We start from the raw sequence: 19779 nt of genomic DNA on the forward strand, positions 1-19779 counted from the left end.
CACGTGCGCTCGGTTCTCCCGGGTCTATATACCCAGGAGTGGGGTTGTGGGGTCACAGGGTGGGCTGAATGGTTAGCTTTTAGTCGATACGCTTTCCAAACCCACCGAACCAATTTCTGTGCCTGCCAGCAATGTGTGAGAGCATCTGGCAGCTTCCACCGCCACCTCTGAAAACAGGTGCAAGCTGATTCTTGGGTCCCCAGTTGCACGGTCCTTCTGGCTTGGCTGAGGCTGAGGCAGATGTGCCCGGCGACCGTGCAGTCTCCTTAGGAGGGCTTTCTCAGCCTGTGGGGGAGGGGGCTCCCCCTGTAACCTGTCCCTCTGTCGCCTAGCATGGTTAGCCACCGTCTTTGTTTGGGCTTCCCCAGAAGCAAGCTCTGGGATGAAGATTCCAGCATAGGTGGCTTATTTGGGAAGTGGTCCCAGGATGGGATGGAGGGAAAGTGAGGGCGAGAGCAGAAGGAAGTGTTGACAGGCTGGTGAGCCCTGGGGACAGCAGACTGTCCCCAGGGGAAGCACATGGGAGTCTCCACCTCCACGAGGAGGGAGAACGCAGGGGCACTGACACACCAGCCCTGCAGGCCACTGAGAAAGCTGCTGCCAGGCAGAGGTGCTAATTCTAGGCCCACGAAGCCCCCAGTGAGAAGAAGCCAAGGAACGTGAACGTTACCCTTGACTCCTTGCTGGCCTTCCCTCCATACCAGGCAGCGTGTTCCGCACTTTCACTCCCAAGCTCCTCTTGAATCTTTCTTTCCAAGGTCCCTGCCCTGGTCCCAGCCCCATCCATTCACCAGCCAGCAGCGGAGAGATCTTCCCAAAATGCCTGGCTTCTAAGGTTGGCTGCGTCCCCCGCTCCCCGTGTGGCCTTGACCAAGAGACCCACCCTCTCCTGGCCTCCACTTCCCCATCGGTCAAGAGGGGTCCTATCTGCACCCACCCCTTAGGCGTATCAGGTGTAAATGAGTTCAGACCTACAAGCCTTACCCTTGCTACTGTGCCTGGCACACAGGAGGGGCGGTGTAAGCATTTCGTTAGAAAATGAGTCCGATCATTGCAATCTCCCTATCATTCATAGCCTTCAAGATGAACCCCAGTCATCAAAGGAGGATTAATGAAACGTCGAATCCAGAAGACACATTCACCTGGAACGGGGGCTTGTGACCTTATTTGGAAAAAGAGTCTTTGCGGGTGTGATCATGTTAAGGATCTGTCCACGCACGGGGTCATCCTGGGTCATCCAGGTGGGTCCTAAATCCAATGGCAGATGTCCTGATAAGAGAAAGCAGAGGGAGATTCGCTGGAGAAGGGGTGGGGGGTTGGCGTGTGGGACACAGCCGAGGCTGGAGGGGCAAAGCCACAACCGGGAACACCAGGACCCCCCCGGGAGCTGGAAGAGAGAGGGAAAGTTTTCTCCTCTAGAGTTTTCAGACAGTGCGGGGCCCTGCTGACGTCCTGGTCTTTAGAACCTCAAGAGAGTAAGTTTCTGTTGTTTCAAGCCACTGGGTTAAAAGTAAAGACACACCGTGGCTCGGCTGTGCCGGGGGAGGGCACTGGCTGGACTCTGGGCATTCCGGGGGGCAGGCGGGGGCAAAGGATGTGAGGTTCCCCAGCGGGAGCGGGCAGGTCCCGCCAGACTAAGACCCGGAGAGGGGAGAGGTGTTCCTCCGAGAGCCAGAGCTGTGGAGGGAACTACTGTGAAGCTGGGACGCCCAGGGGAACCCCTGGCCGGGCAGCCTCACTCTCCAGGCTCCCCCAGAAGCCAGTGGGCGGAGGAGCCCCAGGTGACGCAGGACAGAGCGAGGAGGAGGACTGAGGACGGGACGGCCGGCAGGGACCCCCCCCTTCCATCTGGTATCGGGCGCACCTGCTGTGAGCCGCCCCCCTCTCCCGGGTGGGAAGGATCGGGGATGGAGCAGGCGTTCGCGCCTCGTACCCGCACGTCTCCACCTGCAGGTGGCCCACCCGCCACGCCTGAAGTCTGGGGCCCTCCTGATCCTCGCCCACGGCTCCTGCTTTCCCTGTGTGGCCGGAGGCCTCTGGAAGTGAGGAGGGCCAGGAGCGGGCAGCAGGGATGTGGAGAGGCAGGGCAGGTAGTGAGGGTAGGAAGGTGGTGTAGGATGGACCAGGGAGGCAGCGAGGCGGCTGCTGGGTCCCCTGGACAGGGATGAGGGGCCCGGCCCAGGGTGAGGGCGGTGGAGATACTGATGGAGGAGGAGGAGGAGGAGACTCAGGAACATTCTCAAGCGGCTTCTGAAGGCAGGCAACGTGCTGGATGTGGGGCGTGAGCGACGGGCCACTGGGCTGGGGTAACACCGGGCAAAGAAACCCTGCAAAGCGAATGACTTAGGAGAGGAGTGGAAACAAAGTCTCTCCTTGGACTCCTCCAACTGCCTCCTGGGGACATGTGGGTGAGCGGGCAGCCGGGTGGATGGTTCTAGGCTGCTGAACTCAGAGAGGCTTCCAAAAACCAGCAGCATCTGGGTTTCCCAGAGGTCCCGGAAAGCAGAGTCTCGGGCCCCGCCCAGACCTTGGAAATCGTAACTCGCATTTTCCCAAGACCCCCAGGTGACGAACAGGCCCATCGGTCCTAGAAGTTCTGGACGAGAGCTGCCGTAAGGGCCCTGATGCAGAGACTGGCAGCCTGGGTTTCCCCCAGGGAGTGATTTTGTCCCTGGTGGACATTTTTGGTTGTTAGTCTGGGGGCGGGGGGACTGGGTACTATTGGCATCTAGCAGGCCGAGGCCAGGGACAACGCAGGACATTCTCGGATGCACAGAACAGCCTCGTGACAAAGGAGGGTCTGGCCCCCAATGTCAACGGTGCCGAGGGTGAGCAGCTCGGGACGTTCAGAGGAGTCCTGACCTCGGCCCAGGTCTTGTCCCCTTCCCGTCCCCGCCGAAAGGCTCCCTCGAAGCCACACAGAAAGGCCAGATGTCAATGAGTCACTTACAGTTTATTTTTGCCTGAAAGTATTTCACATCTCTGAACACAGCTAACGTGACAGTAGTATTAACCATCAGGAAAAGCAACAGTGCGAAGGGAAAAGATGGCATGTCTCGGCTCTTTTTTTTTCTTTTTTAGAGTTTTTTTTTTGTTGTTGTTTTTTTGTTTTTTTTGTTTTTTTGTTTTTTTGTTTTTGCTTCTGCTTCTTCCTGCACCAGAGTGCTATGAAGTTTGGGACCGGAGGGGAGAGAATAAAACCAAACAACAGAAAACAACAACAACAGAAGAAAACAAAACACGAAACAGAACACACTCACACGCACACACAAAATAAAACCTGGCACGTAAAATGAATTAAGACTGAAACCCAATTTCTTTTTTTTTTTCCTTTTTTAAAAAAATGAGGGCATAGTCGGGGGGGGGGTAATAAAGTCTACCTAGCAAAGTATAAAACGACAAAAGCATGGTTTCCATTGAATAAGATTAAATATATATAAAACAATTACATTGACTGAGGGGTCAGGGCTGGGGGTGCCGGAGAGGGACGGTATTTGTGCTAAACCAACAGAAGAGGGGGCTTGGGGGGAGAGGGGACCCCAAGTAAACCATAAAAGGGCTGTTCTGTACAGGGAGGGCTTGTTAAGAAAAAGCCGACTGTTTACAAAAGAAACGGAGGTTGGTTTGTCTTCGGGGCAGGTGTGGGGACAGAAAGGGTGTCTGTGCTGTAGCGGTCACATTCATAGGGGTGGGGTGGGCAGTCAGGCTGGTGGAGGCGACGTCTCTCTCTTCTCCCAAGAGACCATGCAGAGAAGCAGGCATGCGTGAGGAGACCACGTGAAGCACACATGGCGGGGAGGCCACAGGCCGCAGTCTCAGTGGGGACAGGGATGGCAGAGGCCACCGGAGATGGGAGCTCTCCGGGGGACGGGGCCGGGGCAGCTCTTCCAGGGGATGGACCAGGGAGGACAGGTTAGCACCCCCCAAACGGCGTAAGAGGGGGCTGAGAGAAAGCCGGGGCCTGGCAGGAACAGGACTACAACGTGGGGACCCCACTTCTGCCCCCCAGCCTGACCCTCACCCGGGGGCAAGTTGGAGACATCTGGGAATTGGAAACGCACAGTGGGGGCGGGCGGACAGACGGCCGAGCATTAGCATACAGAATCCATTACGAAAAAGCAATTAATTTTCCAAGGAGGTTTTTTTTTTTTTTGTCTGTTTCCTTTAAAAAAATAACAATAATACTACCACTACCCCAACAGCTGACTGGTTTATACAGTACTACAGGCCAGGGGAGGGCGGGGTGGGAGGGCAGGAGGGAGGGAGGGAGGGTCAAAGACTTCATAAATAAGAGGCAGGTCCCAGACCCGCAATTTGTCAACATTTCTTAAATAGGCGCATTATTTAAATCTTATGTACAACAAGAATCACTTTGCATAGCAATGGCGAGGACACAGGACGGTGCAATGACATGTCTGGGTTTTCTTGTCCCAATGGTGGGGGGCGGGGGCGAGTTCTCGGTGGAGACTGTGAGGAAGAAAGCACCCTTCCTCGGCCCTCGAGGCCCATCAGGGTCGTGTGATGGTGGCATCGGAGTTGACTTTTCCCACACGGCATTGAACACAAAGGCAAAGAAAATCCACAAAGGGTCCCCCCTCCCCAAGGCCCCCGCCCCTCCCCCACCCTCTCCCCCGACCCGCTGATGCTCCTCTGGTTGCTACAAAGTCCTTTTTGGATCAGGTCAAGGTTTCCAATTATGAAGCTAAAAGAATTAGGCGGGGCTGGGCGTGCTTACGGCCCCCCTCCCCACCCCCCTCCCCCCTCCGCCCTCTGCCCCCAGAAAGACTCCCCCATCTATCTCACAGCCGGGACGCTGGGGGTGGGACCCCAGGACCGGCGCTCTACGGCTATTAGTCAAAAGTCGTGTGTTGCGGCTGCAAACTCCTTCCTGCCGAGCCGGGAGCTTCACCAGGCTTCCGTGTAGCGGACGTCCACTTCCTTCAAGTTGGGAAGCTTGGCCTGCGGGGCAGCAAGTAGGACAGTCCTTTCCCGAACCTGGCCCGGCGGTGCCTGGCTCTCCCGCAGCCACGGCCGGGGTTCCCACTGTGCCCTCCCCACCTTGCCGTCGGGGCTCCCTGGAGCTCAGAGCTGGGTAACCTCGGGGAGCACAGGGCAGCAGCCCCGGGATCGGGGGTCGCAGGTGGGCGGACAGCTGCAGGGGATTCCGTGCCCCGTGCCTCTGCGAGGCCGTGGATGCCTGGCTCTGAAGGCGGAAAGCCCCGGTGGGAGCCCCAGCTCTGCCACTTGCTGGCTGCACGACCCCGGGGGCAGAGCCCCCGGCCTCCTCCTCTGTGGAGCCAGCGTGATCCGGCCACGGCTCACAGGACGGTGCTAAGGGTGGAACCGCCTGACGCACAGCTCGCCCTGAACAACACAAGGCCGTGTGCCCTACAGGCGGGAACCATCCGCACCGTCACCACCGCCTACAGGCCATCATTACGGGAAATCGGGCAGGCGAATGCGGCGGGATCGCCAGAAATGCAGGCACCTGGGGGGCAGCGAGCCTTCCCCTGCAGGACGCCCCCGCGCTGGAACCGTCTAGACTGCAAGCTTCCACCTGCTGTTGTTCACACCTGCTTCCCGCTCTCCATCCCTGCCACCCAGACACATCGCCTCTCTTCCTTCTTTTATAAACAGCTGGCCTTCCCTCCACAAGCCTTCACTGCACAGACAGGGCTAATGGCTCTCCTCCCTTTGCTCCCTCTTCCAGACTCTCCGTGGGGGCACCGGCCAGTGTCACCTTCTACCGTGCGTGCGCACGGCTCCTCCGCGCTTCTCCCCTGCGCTCTGGCTCGTGGGCCCCCAGCCCCGCTGCTCAGGCAGAGGCTACAGACTGGGGGCTGCCTTCCCCTGTGCAGCACTGTAAAAACTTCTTTAAGCCAACCTCTCCGATCAGGAGATGGCAAACTGGCACGGAGGTTTCCAGGTTCTCCTGAGAGACGGGGCCGTGAGCTGGAGGGCCCTGCCTGCCTGATGTGGGGTGCAGGCCGCCTGCCCCCCGGCAGGCAGACAGCCTCTGGGCCATCCGATGCCCGCAGCACAGAGGTTGGGCGTCACTGGCCGGTATGCTCAAGTTGGCACCATGGGGTCTCTCGGATGCGCGAAAGCGGCTTTTCTCCACAAGGGGCTGACCACACCCCTTTGCTGCTTGGCTAGGGCACCCGGATCTGTGCTCCTTCGCCTTCAGGGGGCACAGTAATCCTCAACGGTGCAGAAACGCCCACTTGGGCCCGGCAGGTCGGGGAGGCCCTGGAGGGTGCACTCAGGCTGGTTCTGCGCCGGCCGCACCCCTGCCCCGCTTCACATGCTCCTCAGGACCCTCTGACGGCTCTCCTGGCCTGCTCGGCAGATTCCCTTCTCAAGACCTTTTGTGAAGGCTCTTCTGCCCTAGTGAGCAGGGCTGGCTGTCCCCTGTCCCCTCCGTGCTGGTCCCTGAGCCCTGTCCTGGCCTGGCTACTGCATGTATCTGTCTGCCAGGACGGAGCTTCCTCCTGGGCAGTGGTGAACCACATGCACCTTGGTCCTGTCCCTGTCCCCAGCCTGGGCTTGGCACATAGTAGGTGCTCTAAAGCTGGCCGCAGGTCTGGCTGAGCTGGAGAGCTGAGGGTGGGGCGGGGAAGGGGTGGTCCCTGCTTGTGGGGATTCCTTCCAAGTGGCTTCCAGCGTGTGAAGGTGCTGGCATCTCATGGTGGGTCTGGCTGCCTGGCCCAGCCCTTCTGTCCTCAGCGCTGGCTTATCTGCAGCCCCACTCACTCCTCCCGGGGCAGTTGGTACTGGGCCCAGAGTGATGGGGGCAGCAGACTTCTGAAGGCCAAGCTCCACCAGTCCCCCAGGAAACGTGCCCACCTTTCCCTACTCGGATCCTCTTTCTTGCCCCAACTTTAAATACTGCCAATCTAGCCCAGGCTATAGGATCAGGAGCTTAACCCGTGACTGCATCAGCCCTGTCGATGTTCTCCCTGTTTCTACTCTTGCTTGGACCACCCCCGGCTCCAGCAAAAAAAAATCAGTTTTCCTGGTAACGGCCACAACAAGCCTTTACAAGCATAACTCACAACATTGCTTAGAGTCCCTGAAAGCTTTCTACTGAACTTGGATGGAATCCAGAACCCTTCTGTGACCTATGAGGGCTTATTCAGTCTGGCCCAAGTCTGTTCTCTCTTACTTTCTAGTCACATTTGCTACAAAGTCAGTTCATACCAACCCTTTCTGCCTCAGGACCTTTGCCCTTGCTTTTCCTGTCATCCTTTGCATCCACGGCTTCTTATCTTATAGGTCTCAGCTTATGTGACTTCAAAGGGACCATCCCTGATGATCACATGCCAAACAGGCCCTCCCTATTTCTAAGCTACCAATTCCCTGCTGGCTTCCTCCCTACCACTCCTTTCCACCTGCCATTATTTTATTTACTGACTTATCTGCCGGTGTACTAGCCTTTCTTGCTGGAGAATAAGCTCCACGAGGGCAAAGCACTGGTGTCTAGATGCTGACAGATGGAAGAAAAGAAGGAGGGAAGGGGGGAAGGGAGGGAGAAAGGGAGGAAGGGAAGAATTACCTTCAGATCTTCATAGGTGTCAGCCGAGAGCTTGGTGCTGTTCATGTTTAAGCTGCAAAGACTCTTCATGGCTGTGCAAGGACAGACAGACACAGGCATTAGGTCAGTGAGAACCCCACAAAGGCAGCTGCAGGTATGGGACAGTCAAGCTGGGGGGCTGACTATTGTAGTCAAGGCCCCTGTCTAGGAGATGGGGCGGGAGGGTTTCAGGGTCACTGCTAGGGCACCACCAGGACAGAAAGTCTGTTTCAGGCAGGAGCTGGTCTGAATTGGGCTTATGTTCTCTCCCTGCTCTCTGAGCCTCCCTTCCTTCTGGTCTGTCAGGTCCCTGCACTGCTGTCCCCTGAAGTTCCCCAGAGTGTGCCTGCCACATCCCAGGTCAGCCCCAGTGGGCCAGGCTGGGCCCTTCCCCGAGGGGAGCTCTGGGAGCTCTCCCCGTAGGGCTGACCCAGGAACCCCCTTCTTGAAAGCACGCCTCGAACTTTGGTTTGGTCAGGAGCCACCCATCAGAGGTGTGGTGTTCCATCCCGTTCCTGGGGGCACCGAGCCAGGGGCTATGTGACTCCAATGACAGTGTCCAAAGAGCACATTTGCAGAAAAGTGTCCCCAAACCTCATCCTCCCTGCCCTCCATCACCCCTGTCTCCTGTCCCCACCCCTCCCAAGCCATCTGGAATTTGCCAGCAACCTTGTAGGAGCCATGGCCCCTGCCCAGCGTATCAACCCCCTCAGCCAATTCCTACGTATGTCCTGTACACCCAGATCCGGTCACTTCCCCGGGGAAGCCCTCCATGATTCCTCCCAGCTGAGGCATGGGGCCTGTCATCTGAACCAGTGGGTGGGACATGGGCAGTGCAGCTTCCCAGGCTCAGCACCCAAGACTCTGCTCTGGTAGATTAGGGTTGGGGTGCAGGAATCGGCATTTCTGGGTTCCTTGGGTGTTTTGTGGCTCCTTCTATTAGAGCAATGCTTCTCAAACTTCAACCACACTTGGGAATCACCTGGGCATTTTGTTAAACTGCAGTTTCTGAGTTAGCAGGTCTGGGGCAGGACCTGAGAATCTGCGCATCTAACCCCGGCTGATGGCTGCTACTGGGCAGGAGAGCAGGGCAAGCCTGTCCTAGGGCACTTTTCCCAAACTTTATCTCTCAGACAAGTATCTGGAGGATAAGGGCACTCATGGTTTCGTTTTCTTCCAGAATATAAGTTCCATGAGGGCAGGGATATGTCCCCTATTGTGTTCCCAGCACCTAAAATGGTGCCTGGCACACAGCAGGTGCTCATGAGCACTTGCTGAATGAATGGATGCACGCACGCATGAATGGGTGGATGGGTGAGTGGATGAATGGATGCACGTGTGCACGCATGCACGAAGCAGGCCCTGCCCACCCTGACCACCCCCGCAGGACTCACAGCTGAGGGCCAGCAGGCCGGCGTCGGTCACAGGCGTCTCACACAGGTTCAGCACCTGGAGCATGGTGAGGTGTTCCGACAGGAGCCGCAGGCCGGCGTCTCCAAACTGTGGAGCACAGAACCTCTCAGCCCTGGGGATCGACCCGTGTCCCCACGGCACTCAGGGAAATGACTCCGAGGCTGGAGGCAGCGGTGGAGGAAGGTGACGGGGACAGAGCCACCGCCTTTCAAGCCGGGGGATCTGGGCTGCCCTCGCTTCTCTCCAAAGACTCAAATGCTTCCCCTGACCGGGGTTCGAGTCCAGCTTCTGCTGGTGGGATGCGGGCCAGCCAAGGGCCCTTCCCAGGAGTCGGTCTTGCTGTCTGTCAAGGGGGGCTCTGAACTCAGGGGCTCTGGCTACCAGTGAGGGCCAAGGCCGCCTTTCCCTGGGCGGGACGGTAGGATGGGGCAGGGCGGGCCTTGGAGGGCAGACTGCCGGGAACACCTGGTTCCTCTTCTATAAAAGGAGGGCTCTGGCGGGGCCTCCACGTCACAGGTGGGGAGTGGAGACCACGTGTGCTGATCCGCGCAAGGCGCTTCGCAGCGCAAACGACACCGAGCGTGGGCGGCAAGCATCGGTGTGCTGTGGTTGTTACCACAACAGGAAGACTCCCGAGCTGCCCGTGTGCTACCCAGGTGGGTGCGGGAGACCGGCGTCACGTCTCGGCCCCGCCTCTCAGGGCTTCTAAGGCTTTGCCGGGCACGCCCCTGCCCTGGGCCTCAGCAGCTCCGACCGTGAAACGGCCACTGGCCTTCACGAGGTCCTAAGTGTCCTCTGGCCTATGGAGGGGGTGCTGAGCTGGGGAGGGGCGTGGTAATCAGGAGACTGGGCCCCGGGCTCCAGGCAGGAAGGCCAGTCCCAGAGGAGGGCGCAGAGCAGGGGCGCACAGGGGCACGGAGGAGGGGGCAGGATGCGGGGGCGGGCGGGGGCAGAGCAGGGTGCAGGCAGACGGTGTGCACCTGAGTGGACCACAGGTTCAGCTGCTTGAGAGAAGGCAGTTTGATGAGGTGCTCAGCGCAGGCGCTGGTCACGTTGGTGAAGGCCAGACTGAGGTTCTCCAGGTTTCCGAAAGAGCCGGAGCTCAGCAGACGAGCCAAGTCGGCATCCTGCAAACAGACAGGCGGTGGGCTCTCGGGGAAGGCCCGGGGCTGCCAGGCGCTCTGGAGACCCCTCCGCACCCCTGTCCCCACCTCCCTTCCCTTGCCCCGTAGACAGTTGCAGCAGGGGTGACGATGTGGCTTGGAGTTGGGGGGGGGGGTAGGACCGAGGGGGGTGCTGGGAGCGGCTGCCCCCACGTCCCCGTGGGTGGGGGAGAAAGCCTCCAGTGCCGTGACTCACACCCTGAGTCACCGACTGGGGTGCTCCGAGGCACGTCCCTCCCACAGGCGTGTGTGCGTGCACACGGACATGTGTACCTGGCCAGCTCCCCTTCCCAGGCAGCAGCTTGGGCCCTTTGCCCGCCTGAGAACACTGAGGTCCCCCCACCTCTAAGGCCTTTGGAGGGCAAGACACGCGTGAGCACTAGACTACCTGGCGGCTGCGGGGAATGTCCGCTCTCCCTTTCATCTTAATGATCGAATCCTTGGATTCTAGCTGCCACACGGCCACACCGAATTAAGGCTAATCTCCCAGTTAGATGTGGCCGTGTGCCGAGTCTGGACAATGGTATACAGGGAGATGTGTCCAGGAGAACTTTCGGAAAGCCCTTAAAGGGAAGGGGCATGTTCTTCTCTGCTCTTCCTCCTTCTGCTGGCGTGAATGGAGACCTGATGGCCAGGGCTGGAGCAGCCTTTTTGGACCACGAGGTGGAAACCTCATGTCAAGGATGGTGGCACAGGATAGGAGGAACTAAGATCCCCGAAGACCTTGTCAGTGGGGCTGGAGAGAGGCACCAACCTCACAGTGTTGTCGTGGTGATAAAATGAACAGCCCAGTACCCGGTGCGTAAATGCTCAATGTATATTAGCTATTACTACTATTATTAACTGGTAACATATTAACATTAATACCAGCGACATGGTTTCCCGGAACCTGGTTCCCTCCTAGAAAAGCTGGCCTGTCAAGTGCCACAGGGTCCTTGGTCAGTTCCACGGGCGAAAGTTCCTCATCAGGGAGGTCTAATCTAACTGCCTTCTTCCCTCTACCCAGCCCCACAGGAGAATAAAACCAACTCACCGTGGACTTGGAGGGCAGTGTTAGCCTGGTGGGCCCGCCTTTCCTTTGCTGCAACAGAAACCGGACTGATGACGACCCGTTCTTTCCCCTGGACCGCCAGCCTGCACACCCCCCTCCCCGTTGACATCACGCACAGCGCCATTTTATTTCTCGGCGGCAGAAGGCCACGTGGCGGTCTCGGTCTCGGGGGCAGACCCCGAGACAAGGTGCGAACACAGCCGGTTTATCAGAGAGGGAATCCCCAGAAACGCCAGCAGGGGAGTGGGCGAGTGAGGCGGCAAAGGCCCCCCAGGAAGGGAGCGTTATGGTACCGCTACCGCTGGGGGTCCTCTGGGAAACGGTGGAGAAGTCATGTCTCAGAGGTGTCCCACCTGTGCGGAGAGGGAGCTGGAGTATTTATACACCGTCTCCTATCGGCCGCCGGGTGAGAGCTGCTCCAGGAGACCAGGGAGGTGTGGGCTCACCACCCCTCTGAAGCCCAGCCCTGGTGCACTTAAAGAAGGGCCTGTGGGATATGGGGAGGGAGGCAGTGGCTGCCGTGCAGGGCTCTGGGGTGAGGCAGGATGCGACTCCTGGCCAGGCCCCGTAGGAGATCCGGGACTTTGGGGCACCGACCTGACACGTCTGTGATCACCTGGAAAGTGGCAGGTGGTAGCCCCGACCTCTCCGGGTCTGGAGGAGGACTCGCGGAGACAGAGGCCCGCACAGGTGCGGGCGGGGGACCCGGGCTCCGTCCCCCTGCACCCCAGCTGTGCTCTGGCGGGCCCGGCACGTGCGCCCCAGAGCCGGGCCGGGGACTCACCAGCTCCTTCAGCTCTCGCTGCCGGTCGCACAGCTGCTCGTACATGCGCTTGCCCACGCCCGTGCTCTCCAGGGTTGAGATGATCTGCAGCTGGGTGTCGTTGTTGTCGATGATGTTGTACTCCAGCATGAGGCACAAGATCTGCCCGAGAGCAGCGGAGGTGCGTTACAGCAGGGCTGGTCCTTGAAGGCACGGAGGGCTGGACCTCAGCCGTGCCAACAGCCCCGCGCGCCACAGGGAGGGGTCTCGGATAAGCTCCGCGTGCTCCACGTGCCCTGAGATCTCATCCTGCAAACGAGCAACCACGCTCCCCCCTCTGTCCTTCTGGCTGGGTGACCCGGGCAAATCACGAATCGCAGCTTCCTGTCTGTACAACGGGAACATTCGTGCACAGCCAGCTGAGCACGGAGCAGGCTCTCGGCAAATGCGGGAAGAAATGATGCATGCTAGGACCTCAAGGGTTGGGACAGAGCCCAAACGACAGGGCACCTCTTTCCATCCCTCGTTATCCCCCTGTGCCTGGCACATGGTTGGTGCGCAAGACAGGCTCAGAATGAAACTGGAGCCCCGGAGGACACCTGCAACACACTGCCTCCCAGAGCCTTGGGGAGCCGACGCGATCTCTGTTCTCCGGCCCTCTCGCCCAGGATTAGCATGTGGGCAGCCCTTTCCGGCGACTTCTCACTTGCCAAGCAAAGCCTGCCCGGCCCAGGCCCTCACAGCACGGCTCACCTGCCTCCTGGCTCCCTGCTCACCCCCGTCCTGCAAGTTCCCTGCGCAAGCATCTCAGTGAACCTCCGAGATGCCCACAGGGGCCTTTGGGCACTTAGGCTCTTTGGGCCCATCCACTAAAATACTCAGCCATCCTGACCTCCTCTGTTCTTCCTCACCCTGCTGTGGGACCTCTTGTTGACTCCTTGGCCCCCAAGTCTCACTGGCAGGGACGCTCTGGGGCTCAAGTTCTCTGATGCTCTGCCCACCGAGAGGTGTTCTAATCCCCGTCACCGTGGCTACCGGCAAGCACTTCTCGTGGGTAGGACGTGGCAAAGTGCTGCTGCCTGACTCTGGGGCTGCACCGGGAAGAGCAACATGGCTTCTGCCATCCTGTCTGTGGACAGCGGCTCTGGGGGCCCCAGGCTTCTGGGGACTTTAGGATGAGGCAGGGGGGACCTGGGCCAGGCGTGTGTTCCCCGGGGAACAGGAATACTTCTGCCCAGGCTGCTTCATAGACAGAGGCCTGGAGTCCCAGCTGGCCCGGTCTCCTCATGAGAGACCCAGGGTGAGAACCTGTCAGCTGAGCCCAGTCACCCCCAGATCCGTGAGCCAAATAAATGAGTACCATTGTTTTGAGCCCCCCCACCAGGGTGGCCTGCTCTATAGCAATAGACAAATGGGCAGAAACCTCCCCTGATCATAAGTGAAAGGGACCAACTGTGACAGGCGGGGGGGGGGGGGGCTCCCGCTCCCGCTCCCGCTCCCGCTCCCGCTCGACTCGGGAGAGGCCGGGCCACACCTACCTCCTCTAATGCTGTGTTCCCAGCTGCCCTAACAGCTCTGGGCTCCTGTAAGGTGCCCAGTGAACAAAGACGAAGGACCGGGCAAGACAGCAGCCTTGCCAGGGACCCGGGCCAGCTCCTTACCTCCACCATGGTCTGGTTCCCCCTCAGCGCCAGGAGCATGCAGGGTCCCAGCTTGTTTTCCGCCAGGGAGAGCAGGAATTTTTTGGTCTTGTAACAGGAGCCCATGAGGATGTGCACCTATGACGGGAGACAGCCCACGTGAAGGGCAGTGACCACAGTGGGGCTGTGGCCCGAGATGCCTGCCGGTGGCATGCCAGAAGGATTCCCCACACCCTCTCTGGACACCAGATCTGAAAAGACCATCAGACCCCCCTCTTCCCACCGACAGGTGCTCCGGCGTGGATGAACCACGGGGATGTGGTGCTCAGTAAGCCGATCACAAGGGACAGATCCTGTAGGATTCCGCACACGGAAGGGGCCTGGGGTGTCAGATTCGGGAAGTGGAGTGGTTGCCAGGGCAGGGGTGGGACGGGGAGTAAGTGTTCGGGGGTACGGTGCCACCACACGTGGGACAGAGACCTGTAGGGAGCCCTGCCTCCCCTTCCCAAGCGCCCTATGAGCTCCACAGGTGCTCAGTGATCACCTGCCCCAGAAACCCAGGAACTGGCAAATTCCGCTCCACCTGGGCTACACGCGGGGCAGACGCTAAGGCGACGGTGTTTCTTTCCGCTGTCTCTGGAGGTGGGTCCCGAGGGCAGGGGACCCCAAGCAACAGGGCCGGGGCCCCAAATGCCTAGTGTGCTCTCCCCCTTTGTGCAATGGCAAATGCCCTTCCACAGTTGGAAACGGCAGCCTCATCAAGGGGACCGCTCCTGCCCCCTGTGTCTCCATGGAAACGCCGCGTTGCTCTCTCAGGGGCTGCCTGCCTCCTTTTCCGCGTGTATCTTTTCCGCTCCATCGTTAACTCCGGCACAGACGCAATCTCTCAGGTGGGGAAGATGCCAGCCCCCCGGGTTCTTCCGCACACCGAGTCCCCGCCACACAGGGTGGGGGACCGCCGGCTGTTGCCATGGTGAAGCTGTGACATCACAGGAGCCCTCGTGAGTGGGGAGGTGGGGTGCACTTCCAGGATGCACAGGGCACTCAAGAGGGACTTGTCAGGCAGTGGGTGAGGAGTGGAGAGCCAGTGCGTAAGGAAAACGATCTAAAAATAAGTCCCTTTCAAGAAAGCTCCCAGAGGCAGCGCCGGATCTGTCGTCACTGCGGAGAGCTTCGCGAGCTGGCCCTGTTGGACGGGCGGCCCAGCAGAGAGAAGACCAACCACAGCTGTCACTTCTGGGCGGGCCGTGCGCTAGGCCCTGGCTGGGCGCCCTGCCTCCGTCACTGCAGGCGATCGCCTGGTGATCCGAGAGGCCCGGCGCTCCACTCCCTGTTTTACAGACGAGGGGGCAAAGCAGGGTGCAGCAGAGAGGCCCCCTGAATCCTGTTTTCTCGCCGCTGGGAACACGCTCGGTCACAGAACCCAGCTGGTGTTGCGAGCAGGAGGGACAGCTGAGGTCACTGGCCACCCGGAGGACAGTCTGTGCCCCCCGTCAGGAGACGGTCACGCTGCCCCTGGAAGGGCAGGCTCTGGACAGCGTGGGCCCCATCAAGGGAGGGACCTGGAGGCTGAAAGCCTGTGTGACCTCAGGTAAGCCACGGCACCTGTCCGGAGCTGCCTCAGCACAGGCGTGTTTATGGGATGAAGTTGAAGACCGAGAAGAAACAGGGCACGTGAGGTGCCCAACACAGTGTCCGGCATGAAGAAAGTACTGGAAATCGCGGCGGGTGTCCAGTTGTGGGTCTGGTGACATCAGACCTCTCGTCTCCTGGAGGAGATGGTCATCCTGACCTTGACTTCTCATCGCAAAGGTCGGGCGAGCTGGTGGGTCTGCAGTGCCTTCTAGAATCTCTGAGCACTCTGAGCCCTCAGCAGCTCGACCTGATCTCAGCAGCTTGATCTGAACGTTGCCACTACGGTGAGCTGCGTGAGCTCGGGCAGTGAGCGCCGCGGGCTTCTGCTGCCTGCCTGGAAAGTGGGGTGACACTACGTGTCACCTCCCGACGGAGCCGAGTGAGATGGGGCGAGAACAGGACTTTCGTGCCTTCGGTTTGGTGCCTGCTCGGGTGAGAGGCAGAAAGCGACACTCCTGGTCACCGTCTTCATCACCATCTTTCTCTTTGGCTCCGATGCCATCCAGAAATTCCCAGGCTGGCCACTGCCGGACCGGGACAGTGCTGGCGCTCATCAGGCGGGGCAAACCCGGTCCCCGCCCGCAGTGCCCACTGACGGTCCCGTCCCACGTACCATGCTGGCGAACAGCTCCCCGTCATCATCACAGGCCACCCCTCCGGGGCTGTACAGCTGAAACCAGCCGTCTTTGCCGGCCCGCACGCTCAGCAGGCATGAGTGTACCTGCAGCAGAGAAGGGGCACAGCAGTCAGTCCCATCACACAGACGAGACCAGCTCCCACAAGTCCCGCACTTAAGAAATCCGTTTAACATCTACTCGGGCGACTCCGACCTCCTACTGAATTCCACAGAAGGCCTGTTGGGAAAAACCGTGGCATCTGTAAACTGGGGAACACTAGCCGTTCCCCATCAGCTCCGCGGGACGAAGGGCCAGGCCTGGCTTGGTTAGCTGCTCTGAATAGAAGCAAGTCTGTGGACAGATCAGGGGGAGACAGGCTCAAAGCTACTGCTTCAACTCAGTCCCCTTTTCTACGCCTTTTTCCGGGCACAGCACAGGGGGCAGCTCTTTTTCGTCTCTTCTCTCTCTGCACCTCTAAGTCCTGACTCCTGCTTTCTGCCCTCAGCTCTCTGACCCTCCTCTGTCCTGCTCTCTCAGGACATCTGCCCCCTCCACCACGGGGGGTCTGCCTGCTGCCCTCGCTGTGTGTCCTCTGAGCCACCTTCTGAGTCTTTGCCTCTCCCTGGAAGGCGCTCTGTCCAGAGTGGGGCGGTTTCATGCACATGCACCGCTCTCTCTGGGTCTCAACTGCTTTCCCAGAGTTCCGCGTGTGGGTGGGTGGGTGGGCGTGTGCAAACACGTATGTGTGTTTGGGAGAAATTCCATCCACATCCACCCTACTATAGCTGCAGAAAGACAGAGAAAGAGAGAGAGAGGGAGAGGGAGGGAAACCAAGGCCTTTGTTTCTTACCTCCTCTCTGTCCTCAGAAGAAACCTGATAGAAGTGGCCAATCGTTTCCTTCAGGAGTGAAGGAAGGACAATTTGCTGCCAAAAGCCACTTACTTACAGACATTCAATTGATCACAACCCACACACAAGTGAACAGAAAACAGAGGCGGGGGGGGGGCGGCTTTGACTTCTTTTCCTCTGAGTCGGAAAAATATCAAATGTTAATTTGTCTACTTCAAAAAATAGCCAATCAAGAGTATGCAACTCTATTCCGCAAATGTATCAAACGGTTTAGAAGTCCGGCTTCTTTAGGAGGCAGAAGGTGGGAGGGGAGAGAGGGGACGAGAAACAGAATCAAAGGAAGAGGTTCAGAGGAGCCCGGAGCAGGGCCTGGCGGGGGGGGGGGGGGCAGTGCTGGGCCTCTGCACCCCACCCCTCCGCAAGACCAGCCTGGCCCCTCGCTCACCAGTCCCCCGGGCCTTGCGTACGGTGCGGAGCTCAGAAAGTCTCCTCCCAGCACTTGGCTCTGCTTCTCCGCTCTGGGAAGCAGCTGGGACCACTTTTATTCTTCAACTTCAAAGTTGGTGTTTGAAATAAAGGCTCACTTTCCAGGGGAATTCTGGGAATCTGTCTTCACATGCAGCGAAGAATGGCTTAGCGCAGCCCAGACCTGCCTAGCTAGCATTTCCGCTTTTCCCATTGCAGCCAGGGAACCACTTTTGGAATCAGGGCTTAGAATCAAGGTGTTCTAGAGCTATGTTTCACCGTGGGGCCGGAAGAGAATATATTCTGGCTCTGTGAAGAAGAAGTAATCCCTTCGTCCTCTGCCCATCCTTAACCCTCCGCTCTGCTGGGGGTCTGTCCCCACCTAGAAGCCAGATCCCCTCATCACACCCCAGGATCCACGCAGCTGGAGAAGGGGGCTGTGAGCTCCTCGGGGCAGGGCCAGTGGGAGTCCCCCTCATGTCTGCAGCCCCGCCTGGCCCCACCTACCGCACAGGCTCTGGAGGCAGACTCCCTGGGTTTGAACCCTGCCCTGGCCAGGTACCAGCTGCGTGGCCAAGGAGATGTCACTCAGCTCCAAAAGGAGGGTAATTCTGGTGTTAATGGGGTTGACGACAGACCCCACTCGTGGTTGTGGCAAGGACTCCAGGAGAAAACGCAGGTGCCCGACACAGGGTGAGCGCCTGACCAAGGCCAGGTGTCTCTGATGTCCCTGATGCAGTGGATGGAGGAACCCAGGCCACCCGAGTCCTTGCTCACGAAGCCTCAGGGGGAAAGCTGACCTCTCCCTGAAGCCCAGATACAGGGGCCAGCAGGTGGGGGGGGGGGGGCGGGCAGAGCGGCCCTGCAGAGGCCCTCAGCCACCATGCCCAGGAAATGAACCCCGGCTCAGATGTCTTCCCAGCTCAGATGTCTTTGCTGGCCTGCGGATGTCAGAACGGCAGGGCTAAAGAGGGACCAGCACTACCCTGGAGCTGGCTGGGAGCCCCTGTGCCAGCCCGCCCCTAACAAGGCCTGTGCTCCAAGAAGAAACCGCCAGCTGGTGGCAAACCACCTCTGGTTAGCCTGAGTTTACAGTAAAAGGCTGACATCATGGGCCAGGCACCCCCACCCCCCCGATCACAGCGGTGGGGGGGGGTGGGGGGGGAGTGGCGGTTGTGTTCATGCTCCAGGGCAAGGAGCCTTTGTACAGTGTTCTGAGTGCCTGTAGGAGACAGAGAGGCCCCGACAGAGCCACAGGAGGGCTCAGGGTGGCCCACAGGCATCACGCCGTAGCCCTGACAAGGTGCCTTCGAGAGGCAGAGTGGGAGGCTCACCTCTTGTCGCGGGTCTTCGGCAAACCTCTGAATCACGTACTTCAGCTCCCTGAAAGAGACAGGGTGGGGGCGGAGTCATTGCCAGGGTCCTGGCTTGTGTGGATGGTGATGGGGGCTGAGGGGAGGGCCGGGGCGGGGGAGCTGGCGGGGTCAGGAAATCCCTCGGGCAGGCCTGGCTATGCACGCGACCGAGAACGGGCTGGCCGCCGAGCACGGCCGCGGCAGAGGACATTCGCACCGGAAGGAGGTGATGAGGGAGGTGGCCAAATACTCACTTGGTGAACTTCTCGTGTGCGAGGGCTCTGTAACAAAAACAAAGGGAAACTGCAGTTAGCGGGGGGCTTTCGAAACCCTCAGTGATCCAAAGATCTTCCTCTGGGGACGGTGCGGCTCTATGTCTGATCCGAAGAAGGAGGAGGTTGAGAGTGAGACAGGGACATTCTGTCCCTCTTGGAAACTGTGAAGCAAAGGCCTCCTTGGACGAGGCCAGGATCCTGGGGACGGGAGCATACGGAGCCCCCCACGGCCCGGGTCCCACACCTGTGGGTGCTGAGCAGGTGTCTGTGAGCACGTGCACGCGGGCACCGGAGACCCAGGTGTGTGCACTAATTGTTCCACCATTAAGGTGCGGCTGTGCTAATTATCGCCGTGCATCAGAGGGGCATCTGGGGACCGTTTTCCAAGCGAATTGCATCATGGGCCCACTGTCACATGTGTCCCCGGGGCTATGGGGACAGCGAGCACAGTCAGTGACGCTACTGCTCTTTGGAGACAGCCGTGGCTCTCAGGAGTCGGATTTCTCCGGTCTTGAGTCCTGGGGGCCCCAGGGACGGGCCAGGCCAGCAAATGGGGCAATTACCAGGTATAATGTCCCCCTCGGAGAGCCGCATTTCATAAACACAGGCTCGTTAATCGGCTCCTGAGAGAGCCCTGAGCTGCCTCCTGAGGCCTGGCTTCTCCACATCTGTCAAAACAGAGACCTGGAGGCATTTTAGGGCCTGGTTATTCAGGCAAAGCCTTCTCCGCAGGCCATTATCCACTAGACCGTTTTCTCCCTATTTTCCTGTGATAAATTCAATATTGGCATAAGGGCTGGCAAGAGAGAGACGGGGAGGGTCCATTTCTGGCCCAACTCACTGTGGAACACAAGCTAATAATCGTAATGGGCGCAATAAGAGAGCTTTCAGCATATGGCGGCATGGCACAGAGAGCAATTCCACGTGCATTATCTTCCGATTTTCGCTGTGGCCACCGGAGAGAGCACAGACAGGTATT

The 19779-nt window shown here is 59.2% G+C and overlaps 2 protein-coding genes across 9 annotated transcripts in view; both read right to left on the minus strand.

Moving 5' to 3' along the window:
* Window positions 1-558: 558 nt before the first annotated feature.
* On the minus strand, window positions 559-19769 carry LOC115503508. 8 transcript variants are annotated; one of them, XM_030299765.2, is made up of 3 exons: window positions 19757-19769; window positions 13850-13854; window positions 559-4721 (listed from the first exon to the last, which is right to left on the minus strand). In XM_030299765.2, the coding sequence occupies exon 3, from the start codon at window positions 2760-2762 to the stop codon at window positions 1635-1637; it is 1128 nt and encodes a 375-aa protein (XP_030155625.1). In that variant the 5' UTR covers window positions 2763-4721; window positions 13850-13854; window positions 19757-19769; the 3' UTR covers window positions 559-1634. The 8 variants fall into 8 exon arrangements, with proteins under 8 accessions (XP_030155625.1, XP_030155621.1, XP_030155628.1 ...); XM_030299761.2 differs by having other exon boundaries at window positions 559-4730; XM_030299768.2 differs by lacking the exon at window positions 13850-13854 and adding an exon at window positions 14706-14708.
* The window catches only part of LOC115503507 (c-Maf inducing protein), a 233021-nt gene continuing 217997 nt past the window's right edge, over window positions 4756-19779 (minus strand). The window contains exons 12-21 of the mRNA XM_030299759.1: window positions 18780-18806; window positions 18505-18553; window positions 15852-15959; window positions 13625-13741; window positions 11985-12125; window positions 11183-11230; window positions 9967-10113; window positions 8968-9073; window positions 7556-7626; window positions 4756-4959 (exon numbers count right to left, since the gene is read on the minus strand). Coding sequence (XP_030155619.1) covers window positions 4906-4959; window positions 7556-7626; window positions 8968-9073; window positions 9967-10113; window positions 11183-11230; window positions 11985-12125; window positions 13625-13741; window positions 15852-15959; window positions 18505-18553; window positions 18780-18806 — 868 coding nt within the window. The 3' untranslated portion in view covers window positions 4756-4905. The remainder of the gene's footprint in view (window positions 4960-7555; window positions 7627-8967; window positions 9074-9966; window positions 10114-11182; window positions 11231-11984; window positions 12126-13624; window positions 13742-15851; window positions 15960-18504; window positions 18554-18779; window positions 18807-19779) is intronic.

This window comes from Lynx canadensis, chromosome E2 (genome assembly GCF_007474595.2).
Source record: "Lynx canadensis isolate LIC74 chromosome E2, mLynCan4.pri.v2, whole genome shotgun sequence".
NCBI classification, from domain to species: domain Eukaryota; kingdom Metazoa; phylum Chordata; class Mammalia; order Carnivora; family Felidae; genus Lynx; species Lynx canadensis.

Excerpts from the sequence above, each read along its gene's own strand:
- LOC115503508 (XM_030299767.2), bottom strand. The coding sequence starts at position 2,762 with ATGTCCTGCGTTGTCCCTGGCCTCGGCCTGCTAGATGCCAATAGTACC.